This window comes from Ictidomys tridecemlineatus, chromosome 11 (genome assembly GCF_052094955.1).
Source record: "Ictidomys tridecemlineatus isolate mIctTri1 chromosome 11, mIctTri1.hap1, whole genome shotgun sequence".
Taxonomy (NCBI): domain Eukaryota; kingdom Metazoa; phylum Chordata; class Mammalia; order Rodentia; family Sciuridae; genus Ictidomys; species Ictidomys tridecemlineatus.
In genome coordinates this window covers 75,008,830-75,021,037 of record NC_135487.1, presented here as the reverse complement: position 1 = coordinate 75,021,037, position 12,208 = coordinate 75,008,830, and the positions used below count along the sequence as shown (strand labels likewise).

The 12,208-nt window shown below is 39.4% G+C and overlaps 1 protein-coding gene across 4 annotated transcripts in view; it reads left to right on the top strand.

Moving 5' to 3' along the window:
• Tgfbr3 (transforming growth factor beta receptor 3) overlaps positions 1-12,208 on the top strand; it is a 186,971-nt gene that overhangs the window by 108,632 nt on the left and 66,131 nt on the right. For all 4 annotated transcript variants that reach the window (XM_013359733.4, XM_013359732.4, XM_021728020.3 and 1 more), the window contains one exon: positions 2,683-2,820. In XM_013359733.4, the coding sequence (XP_013215187.1) occupies positions 2,683-2,820 (138 nt within the window). The remainder of the gene's footprint in view (positions 1-2,682; positions 2,821-12,208) is intronic.

Here is a 12,208-nt window from a genome sequence, read left to right as displayed (position 1 = left end):
AGAAGTGTGCTTTCTAGTTTAATTAGATGGAGCCATTTTGTTTCTGTTTCTGCCATTAGAATTTTCCTGCTATTCTACAATGGGTTCCTTACCCAGAGTTAATGGGCAATTAACCTGGAGTTCATGGTACCTGCAATGGGTGTGTTTCCTTACCATTGTCTGCAAAATGTCATGTGATGTGTGATGTGTGATGTGTGATGTGTGTGGGGGGGGTACAGGGGGAGAAGAGAAGGTTCATACTCACATTGAGTTCTCAAATGCTCTGTGACTCCCAAAGATTAGCAAAGAAGCCACTGATCTAGAGACTAGCCCTTGCTCCTTTAATTGGGATGCATCCCTTTTGGCCCTATTAGCCTTTATGGCTCACATCACCCCTATGTTCAGTTCCTTATTGCTTTTGAAGCCTCTAGATTCAGCTGATATGTGGATTTTTTTTTTTTTTTTGATACCAGGAGTTGAACTCAGGGCACTCAACCACTTAGCCACATCCCCAGCCCTATTTTTTCTGTATTCTATTTAGAGACAGGGTCTCACTGAGTTGCTTAGCACCTCGCTTTTGCTGAGGCTGGCTTTGAATTCATGATCCTCCTGCCTCAGCTTATTTATTTATTTAGTTGTAGATGGACACCATACCTTTATTGTATTTATTTATTTATTTTTATGTGGTGCTGGGGATTGAACCCAGTGCCTCATATGTGCTAGGCGGGTGCTCTACCACTGAGCCACAACCCCAGCCCTTAATATATGGCTTTTTATGTGTAAATTTGATAAAGGCTTGAGGGTCAACTCCTCAAACTAAGGAGTTTGAATTTCTAAGCTAGAAATTGTTGGATACCATTTGTTGTATCGTTTCTCCCTTCTTTGCTGCAATCTGCCTTAGCTCTGGTCCGTAGACCACCATCACTGGACAATCTGATGGTAAAGAACTACAGAAGGATGTTCTTATGAATTTAACTACTATCTATCCTGAGCTATAATTGATCCATATAGAGGACCCTTCCATCCTTTCTCCAGCCTAGGAGAAATTAGGCAATTTAGGCAGGAATTCTTTGAGATATTCCAGGTCTGTTCTCCCCACATTCCCAGGAGCTGTTATCCTCTCAATCTTTGCTGGTTGTTTCAGTTGTGCCCTGTCTTTCCTGCAGCACATTTGCCCAAATGGAAGGAGGTATAGAAAAGCAAGGGTATTGAGGCATTAGGTGAGCGGACGCTTTCAGGTCTCTTTGTTCTTGCCAAATGATCTTTTACAAAAAGTATTGGGTATTTTTCTTTTAATTTCCCAATTGTAGTGTGAATTCTTCTTTGCCAAATGGCTTTTGGGGCTTTGCCTGGGATCTGTGTTCCAGAATCAGAGGTTCATCTTGGCCAGACACTGCCACATATTGAAGAAGGAGCCATTTCCAGGAAAGCTCATAGAGCTGAGACTCCTAGAAATCTTTCCCCGATTGTCTGAGCCAGGCCTTGACACTTTGGACCATCTGGAAAATTTTGGACCTGAGTATGAATATCTGTTTCATACATCTCATTTCATAAGCTTTTCTAAAAAAAAAATTCTTGTTCATTTGAGATATATACTTATTTATTTTGTAGTGTGCATTTTGCCCCAAACTTATGTATATCTGTGAAATTTAAGGATGGTATGCCTGAAAACGACAAAGAAAATCATCAGAAAAAGGGTTGATGTGCCCTCTGCAGATGTTCTGTACCTTCCCAGCCTAAGCCCTTTTTGTCCTTTCTCTCCCTTATTACTCTCTGGTGAGTTCACCATCAGTTTAAGTATGTGATTCTTTGTTTCACTTCACCCCTCTGAACAGAAAGCCCCTGCAGACAGGTTATTAAAAGCATGATTTTGCTTTTCTGTGTTCATGTTGACTGCCCTTGGCTCAAGTGCTCTGGGAAGACACTGAGTCCACGTTTTCTGGCTTTGCTGACAGGTGCCTTTTGATGATGCTAATGATGATAATGGTAACTTATAATAGTATTTGATCCTTCCTCAAAACTGACCATAGTGTTTTCCTGTCCAGGCTCATAGTTCCCCCTGACCCCCAGGGAACTCTGTACAATCAGTGTTTATTTGGTGTGTTTTCTGCCTCATTTCTTTGGAAAACCCCTTCCCACTAGTAGCTGAGAGAGTGAGAACCCTGGCAGCTCCCTTGGCAGCCCCTTTCTTTCTCTCTTGGCACTTTCTCTGTCAGAACTCACTTAACTTTATAGAGCTTGGAGCTTACCTGAGACCGGAGAAAGTCCTTTCTCTTAAGGTCCAGAGGGATAATCCACCCTGAGGGGATCCTGTTCTTTAATTCTCAGCCACTTGACCTGAAGGATAAGCCAGTCCTGAAGGAGGGTACCTTTTATTCTGCCATTGTCAATTTTGAAAATAAAACAAAAAAGTGTTTTGTTTATTTGTGTTTTATTCTTGGGAACTGAGTCATGTTTGGCTGAGATTAGGCATATAAAATAGCCACTTTGTGGTTAAAAATATAGGGGGAGTAGAGAAGCAAAAAGGCCCAATATTGGCAGTATCATCTAGCTCAACATGAAACATCTTATTCACAGATTGAGAACTAGCTTATAGCTTCTTCTCTTAATGGTGAGTAGTGGAAAGATATCCAGATGCTGCTCTGAGTTATCTGCCTGGAAAGCTAGTGCTAACATCTCTCCCCTCTTTCTGTGGCTGCCTAGGTCACTCTGCACCTGAATCCTATCTCCTCAGTGCACATTCACCACAAGCCTATTGTGTTCCTGCTCAACTCCCCACAACCCCTGGTGTGGCATTTGAAGACAGAGAGACTTGCCACTGGGATCTCCAGACTTTTCTTGGTAAGTGTTTCAAACCCTCCCAAAGTGGTCCTTATTACGAGGTTATAATGACCCCAAACTTTGCAAATCTTTTAAAAAGGGTCTCTTTTCATCGAAATAATACCATTGTTCCGAGAGTGGAGTTGAAAGTGGAGTTGTACACTTGGAGGTAGTTGAATGGCATAGAATGGCATTTGCAAGAAGCAAGCACCACCTACATGTCCTCTGTAGTCTTGTTTTCATGGCAGAGGAGGACCTGGAATCATAGGCTGAGTGGCCTGAGCTTTGGTCTCATCTCAGAGATCCCCTTGTGGCATCGGGAGTACTGTAAATACTGCAAACAGCCACCGGGTGTGTGGTCTCTGACCAAAATAAATATGCACAAACCCATTCTATTTGTATATAACAGAGGCCTAATTTCTGATATGAAAACTGTTTGTTGAGAAATGACACAGTGAGCTCCAAAATGAAATCATTTGTATTTTGTTAAAAAAAAAAAAAGCTGGAACCTAGTTCTGTGGAAAGATCCAAATATTACCTACTATTTGTAAATCATGTCCTTTGGAGTTTGCCAGAACATTCAAGTTTGCTAGTTGTGGAGAAATAGATGGGTTGTTTGGATGGAATTTTTGGGGTATGATATCATGTCTGATGATGAGCGACACTGCAGTGTGAGTGATAACTCAGGCTGTCCACTGTGAGAGCTCCTTGCTGTAGTCCTCATGTATGGCCTTAAGCGTTTACACCTCTCCTGATTGTAGCCATCTAAGGTGAGTGGAGTCCTCAATTAAGAGTTTACCTCTGACCTAATTAATGACCTTTCCTTTGCCCATTTAATGACCTTAATTCAAATCTGTAATTTCTTGTCACCTGCATTTGAAGAATATTTTTAAAAACTCCCACAGAATAAACTAAGAATCCATAGTCAATGTAGTTATTAAGTAGGTAAATAAATTAGGAAAAAAAGGAGAGAAGAGCAAATTCCTCTTTATAGTAGACTGCCAATTAAGAAATATGGAAGAAATGATGAAGTTAGGAAATCATCGTTTTGCAATCATCATAGTAAAAGTTATTCAGGCACAAATCATCAACAGATGTCAAATCCAGTGGAGGTGGAGGGAGTCTGAGGAACAGTATGTTTGTATATTCTCCAAATATCTTTTAAACAGATTACTTATTAAATATGGAAGAAAAGAACAACAGTAGAGATACCCAGAAATATTTCAATAAAGTGATCAGAATCAATGTCACCAACATGGGGCAGGTGAACATTGTGTGCCTGAAAATGAGCAAGAACCCAGCATCACTTAGGTAGGATTCTGGCCAAAAGTGTGTAGAAGCTGAATCTAATCATGAGGTGACACTGGACAAAACCAAACTGAGTGGCTTCCTATACAATAACAGGCTTGTCCTCTTTATGTTTATCATGAAATTGAAAGAAAGGCTGAGGAGCTATTTCAGGTTAAATAAGACTAAAGAGACAATATGATCCTGAAGGATGTTATAAGGACAGTAGATGAAATTAGGAGTGTACCTATAGATTAAGTATTATTTTAATGTTATATTTCTTGCATTTAATAACGATACTATTGTTACATAAGAGAACGTCCTTAAGAAATATACCTGATACATTTTAAGTGCTAAGGAGCCAAGGCTCAAGTAGTTCAGGGAAAAACAAAAACAAAAGCATATAGAGAGAACATGGCAAGGTGTTAAAAACTGGTGAATCTAGTCAAAGAGTATGCTAGATTCCTTTTTTCTATACTTGAAACCTGGCTATTAGTTTGAATTAATTTCAAAATGAAACATTGAAAAACTCAAAAGATACATTTATAAGGTGGGAGTTACTAAGAATTTAAATTATAAATTTTTCTGAGAATTGAAACTCTTAATACTTCTATTAAAAAGGTCAAAACAGTAATAATTTAGTTATTATTAATAAATTTATAGCCAGGCATGATAGCACATACCTGTAATCCTTGGGACTCAGGAGGCTAAGATAGGAGGATATCAAGTTTGAGGCCAGCCTGAGGAACTGAACATGACTCTGTCTCAAAATAAAAAATAAAAAGGACTGAGGACGTAGCTCAGTGATGGAGTACCCCTGCGTTCAGTCCCCAGTACCAGGGGTGGGGAGAGTACATTTATTTAGTCCTTAGTACCTTTTAGGAATTGTACTAAGAGCGCCAATAGTTTATCTCATTTAATTCTCACAATACCCCAAGGATCCTAGTGTATTTACCCCTTTTTATAGTAAAAAAAGTATACCACTTTTTATAAGTGGGGAGCTAAGACTTAGAAGCTAAATAGTGGCTCAAATTACAGGGCTCATTTCTTGCAGAGCTGCCTCTCAAACCCAGATAGTACCTATTCTATAAGCTCTGAATGCTAAAACTGGTTCTCTTCATACTTCGTCATTGTCAATTTCCTTTAATAAGATTATTTGTGATAAGACTTAGTGGTTTGATGATAAACTCATATGCACATTTAATCTTCATGCTGTAGAGTTGTTCTATCCAATACTGTAGGAACTAGCTATTCATGGATATTAAATTAATTTTAAAAATTTAAAAAATATAGTTCCTGTTGCTTAGCCATGTTTCAGGTGCTCAGCAGCTTTATGTAAGGCAAGTGGTTATCACATGGCAGGTTATGGAGAGATTCTAAGCAGAGGCTTTGCTTACCCTGAGCAAATAATTTGGACAAAATAATTTCTGTTAGTCTGATTTTTCATAATCATATTATTATTACCATATTTGGTAATAATAATAATGTCCCTACATCATAGAGGTATTATCTTGGTTAAATGAGATTACATATAAAATGTCTAGCAAAGTGCCTGCCACTGATGAGTTCATAGACATTAGGTGCCATTGCTGGTGCTATATTAGAGAGCATTTAGGAAGCATGTTGAATCTACATTTGTAATTATAAAATATCTAGTTTGGCTGGCTGGCTGGCCCCAGAGTAAAAGAAGTTCCTTTTGCTCTGGGCTGTAGGTCCAGATGAACAATATGAGACACATATATCCTAGTTGTATTTATCACTTTCTGGATTCCTTCTTCAATCTGCTACTGCAAGGGTTTTAAGGGAAAGTATCTTACTTCAAGTTATTTATTTGCTTTAATTTTGTTTACTTTCTGGAAGAACTGCTTGGCCATTAGTTCAAGATTTACAAATGGGGACAATCTAGCAAGCAATGTAACATCAATGCTCTTCGGAGTTAATCCCATTTAAGGATGAACCTAAATGGGGAATCTAACATTTTAGTTTAAAATGATGAACCTAAAATTACCCAGGCAGGGGAGGCAGCTGCCAGAGAAGTCAAGGATTTAAATTCCAGGACACCTGAACTCTGCTCTGTTGTCCAGCAGGCTTCCTCTAGGGAAAATGCTTTTCTCCCATCACACATTTCTTCATGACCTGAAAGAGATGGTGGAACATCTGTTGTTCATTCCAATTCTCATATCAAGAGATGAGTGATGCAAGTTTCTCTCACAAGCTGGGCAGCTCTCCCTAGGCAGTCTCTTCCCTTCTTCCCTGTGGGCTGAAGTGAATTTCAAGGTTTCTTCTTCATCTTGACAGCCTTTGCCGCAGAGCGACAGTGATGGAGAGGAAGCTCCCTGTGCGTTTCTCAGGCTGGGTAGAAGACCAGTAGAGTGTCCATTTGTCCACTTCTTGTAGTTAAGAATTAAAACTACAAGATAAGATAATCAATTATCTTACATTAAGTGTTTCTTGAACACTTTAGATAGCCCATGGAATCTTTGGAAGTTGAGACTTAGTGATTCCCATCCCTCTCCTCCCAAGATTACTCAAACTGCTTAGAGTTGCTGAAGAGAGAGCTTGAGACTTCTCCCCCCATTTCCAGATGTGCGCATCCCTGTCTCCTCCCGTGTGTGTTGCTGAAGGACTTGTGTTACTGGCTCACGGCTGTTCACTTTTCAGTTACAATGCTTCAACAGTTTTTTCTTTTTTTAAAAGTAGGATTCAAGGAACAGCACCTAGTCCATTATCAGGATGACTTTTTATTTAAATTGACATATTTGCACTGTTAAATGCCAAATTATAAAAGGGAAAATATTCATAACTGGTTAGGAAGGCTTGTGTTTCTCAGAAGGTCTCAACCACTCACTTTAAAATATAAAATATTATGCTTTAATATTGTCTAATAAAGGCATCTTTTTTTCTGTCAGCTCATTCCAGTCCTCCTTACAACCGCACAGCACAGGCAAGAGGAAGGAGTGTATCAGGCAGCGGGAAGTTGGGACCTTTAGATTTTTCTGCAAGTGTAGTGGCTTTATCCATTTGTTCTGGTTACCTAGGAAATGGGAGTGGGATGGAGAGTGTTTCCGACTGAGTTTCGAGTAGTATATCTTCGTGAGTCACCTACGTGCACACACATGATAGAATTGTCACAGTCTTAAGTTTTCCTTTTTTAGGGTGTATGGATGGTCCAAAGAATATTGAGTAGATTAGAACTGTTCCTCAGTGCAATCAGAAATTAAGGGAATCCTTCCCTTTCCATCTATCATATTGAAACTATCAATTAAAATATTCTTAGAAAGGTCATAGAAGCTTACTTTTATTTGTGAATGTATTTTCACAATTGAAGAAAAAGTACAGTAACTCAACTGGGTGATTGATGTCTGAATTTTTAACCTGAAAGCATTTTTTTGTTGTTGTTCTTGTTTTGCCAAAAAGTATTGGGAAAAGCCACAATGTTGTGTTTAAAAACATGCTCCAGCTTAAATGGACATTTCTCCAATGAAAGGACGCAAATGACCAAAAGCACATGAAAAATCTGCTCAGTGTCATTAGTCATTAGGGAAATGCTGATCAAAACCACAATGAGATGCCTTACCAGGATAGCTTCATGTTAATCAGGGTAGCCATACAAAAAAGTCAGATAATAACAAGTGTTGTCAAGGCTGTAGAGAAATTGGAAGGCTCATATATCACTGATAGGAATACAAAACAATTCTTTGGAAAACAATTGATGTAAAACACATGTTCATAAAATATTGTCCATAAATGTCCAAGGCATCATTATTCATGGTAGCCAAAAAATGGAAACAACTCAAATGTCCATCATATGTTAAAAATGATATTTTATGGCTGGGAACGTGGCTCAAGCAGTAGCGTGCTCGCCTGGCATGTGCGGGGTGCTGAGTTCGAGCCTCAGCACAACATAAAAATAAAATAAAGATGTTGTGTCCACTGAAAACTAAAAAATAAATATTAAAAAATTCTCTCTCTCTCTCTCTTTAAAAAAATGATACTTTATTCACGTAATGGAATATTATTTGGCCATAGAAAGGAACGAATCATCAGGGATGGTGGCACACACCTGTAATCTCAGCTATTCAGGAGGCCAAGGAGGCAGGAAGATGGCAAGTTCAAGGCCAACCTAGGCAACACAATGACACCCCCATCTTAAAATATAAAAAAAGAATGAAGTTCCAATAAATAACACAACATGGATGAACCTTGAAAACATGCTAAGAAGTGAAACAAGCCAGACACAAAAGACTCCATGTTATGTGATTTTTTTTATGTGAAATAACCAGGACAGGTAAATACATAGAGACAGAAAGAAAATGAATCATTGTCAGAGGCATGTGGGAGGGGAGAATAGCAAATGACCACTGATAATGGTATGAAGTTTCTATTTGAGAGTCATAAGAATGTTCAGGAATTGCATAGTGACAGGTATACCACTCTTTAAGAATACATTAAAAACACTGGCTTATACAGTTGAAAAGAGTGATACTATGGTATGTGAATTATATCCTATAAAGCTGTTAGGGAAAAACCCTCCTATGGCACTCTTTAAAAAATGATGGTGCAAGGGCTGGGATTTAGCTTGGTAGTAGAACAATTGCCTAACATGTGCAAAACCCTGGGTTTGATCCTCAACACTGCAAACAAAAATAGAAACAAACAAACAAAAATCCTGATGGTACAAAATCAATGAGCTAGATGATGATGATGATTATGATGATGATGATGATGATAATGATGATATGATTTGGTACTGAGGATTGAACCCAGGGCTTCATGCATACTATGCATGCACTTTATTGCTGAGCTACACTCCTAGCCCTGAACTAGATTCTAAAATGTATCTTTTTTACTTTATTCCATATACCTTTTTTTAAAAATCTTTATTTGCATTCCAAACCCGAGTGCTATCTCCCACAAGGTCTACAGACTTGAAACTTTGGATAAACAGAAATTTTAAGATGAGACCCTTGGCTTCTAATAACGTAATGGTCCAAAGGCCATGTCCAACCTATTTATGTCAGAGTTAGCTGCTTTGAATGCTCATAAGGAAAAAATAGATATCTAAGATTAGGATAGTCTCGGGAAATAAGCAGCTTCTCCCAACCTCATTCTCTCTTGGGATTACTGTGCTGTGATCTCTTTTTCCCAACCATTTATCATTAAAACCAGAGAAGATATGTATGTGACTGTGTGTAAATTTGAGTGGGGGATGGAGGGTGGGAGAGGATGGACGTTGGTCTCCATGGTGAGGTTACCAGAGTTGGCAAATAAAAATACAGGATATCAGTATAAGTGGAATTTCCAATAAACACCAGATAATTTTCTTAGTATACCCATGTCATATTTGTGGCACACTTATACTAAAAAAAATTTCATTGTTTATCTGAAATTCAAATTTAACTGGATGTCCTATATTTTATCTGGCAACTCAGAGGTAACTCAAGTTTTTCTAAATATATTCTGTATAAAACCCTCCTGGGTGTCAGGAGGCGGTGGCTCTACCACTGACTAGTTATACATAAGTGGACCTAAGAAACTACAGTTCCCATATCTCTAAGAGAAGGGTGTTACCTTATCTGATTTCTAAAGTTCCTTGCAGCTTTTAAACTCTGATTCTTTGATCATACAAATGCTAGATATTGTAGCCCAATTTAATTGGAAACAGAAAACAGCAATATGAACATTGCCTCTTCAGCAAATCCAAGTAAATATCAAGGCGGGGCAGCTGAAATAAATGAGAGAAACCAAACTTTATGCTATTGGCTTCAGATTAAAAACAAATCAAAACTTAATCCTAATGAAAAATGTAAATTAATACCAGGAACATGCTTAATATTTGAAAACCAGTTTTGCATTTCCAAGAATGGGGGAGAGGTGGGTTAAGAAGCTGGGCTTGCCAAAATCTGGTTTATTCCTTTTACTTAAACTGGAGTGAAAAAAAAAAAAAAGTCCAAATATTTTGGGTCTCTGCCACCAAACCACAGGCAGCTCTCTGGTCTGTACAGCAGTTTGGATGACTGACAAGGCTCAGTGAAAAACAAGTGCTATTTGTTTTCCTGTGCCTAGTATTTAACTGGAAATCAGAAGGCTAAATTTCCAATCAGTTGTTAAACAGCCCCAGATGTGAGCTCAGTGCTGTGCTAGGAAGGGACTTGTACAGCCTGTACCACAGCGCATGTCCAGCCATTACCTTTTCATGAGGCCAAGAAATGTGTAACTGAAGGTTTCAGTGTCCAAAAATGCCCTAAGAATAACTCCAATAGTCAAGTTTGCTTGTGGAGGAGGAAACTTAGAAATAAATATATATTCTGTATTCTATTGCATTACCTTTAAAAATCTGGAAATAATTTTTTTTTCTTTTCTAATTTCCTCCTTTCCTTTTTTGGCAGCCCTTTTCCCTCATGTTTAGAAAAAAACCACAAAATTAGCATACGTCGCATAATGGTTTATGTATGTACTTGTTCATTCATCCAACACCCAGTTTTTGATGATTGCACAATTCTGGAAACTGAGCCAACTATGGAGGGTCCAGGGAGAAGTGGGGCAAGTTGCCTGCCCTCAGGGAGCTTCCCGTTATATGGGAGAGCTGGTTGGGAAATGGGGAGTTGCCAGTTTAGTATAATACATACCATGGTTGGATCCTGAAAATTGGGTAAAACGAGAACCTTCTTGTAAATGCAGCTTGAGGCAGCTTCCTCTGCTGGGTTGAGTCTGGGAGCAGTATGTGGCAGATGGGTCAGTGCACCGCACACAAACCCAGCTTCCTGCTCAGTCAGAAGTGTCACCCCTGTACATTGGGGTCAGAATATACCATGTTGGGTTTTCCAGTGAGGTCTTTCTTCAAATAAAGTTTCTCTCGAAGGCAGATAAAACAACTAAACGTTTCAAGATTGGTGGTTCTTCTTTGAAATGTCTCTAGTGGAATGACTCATTGTGTCCTGTGGGATATTCCAAGTGGTTGTGGACCATGCATTCTCTTCCAGAGCCTGCTTATCTGTTGGTTTTGTGGCTTGTCCTTAAGAGCCTTAATTATATGGGGGCTTGATCCTCTCACGAACTAGGGTCAGTCAACTACCATATTTACTAGGAATGAGCTTCTGGGCCCTTTGTGGCGAGAAAGCTCTTCCTAAATGTTACTGTGGCAATAAGAACCCTGGAGAGAGTCCAATTCCATCTGGTAAACCTGATCCAGAAGCATTTTCTAAAGACTCCCTATGAATTATCCTAACTCGCTAGGTTCAGGTTGGTGAATGTTGCCAGGGAGTGAGTGGCCTGGGGCTCTTGTGAGGTTTGCCCAGTGTCTTGTCTTTTTCCTGAGCAAGACATCCGTCCAGGAGGGCTCCTGCAAGCGTAGACTTTTCCTGGCTCTGACTTGACATGTTGTGTCATGTCTGTGCAGGCACGGCCCCAGCCTTGTGAAGGCTTTGCTCTTATTCAACAAATTGAGGTTAAATAAACTTGCTTTCACTCAGGAGGGAAGGTTGGTGTTTCTTTGCGCAGACTCCCATGGTGTTCTTTAAGGCTTCATTGTCTAAAGGGAATCTGGTAATCTGATGCTTCTGTCCTTCCAAGCATTGGGAAATTGTATCAAATGTTAATCTCTGGTGCCATGGGGTACCATGGTGGACAACCTCAGAGAGCCATTTGGTAGAACAAGTATTTTGTTAAGAGAGGTTGTAGAATGTTTTATTTTTGTTTAATGAGGGGTGGGGGGAAAGTCTGTCTTCCAGAAGTTTCTGGGAGGACGATGTGAAAGCTCTTGACCATGCCTAGCTCTTCTTGTAAATTGCGAAACCTTTGGTAAGTGTTCACACAGGTGGCTCACACTTCTCATTTCAGAAAGTGACTGCATGATGGCCCAGCCCTTTCCTGAGCCCAGGTTATTTGGTTTGTTTGAGGCAACCTAATTCTTGTACTTCACATCCTTGTCTTCTAACTCTCTGGTTGGGAAGCTACTTTGATTTCTGTAGGGAGGAAGGAGCCTCAGCATCCTTTATTATTTCTGTCTGTGGGGTAGGATGTATATTCCAAGATACGCTTTTGCCCTTGATTCCTAACACCCTATCCTAGATGCTCCGGGGTCTTTGTTGCAAAAGTGGGTTCTTAATGCACTATTCCAGGG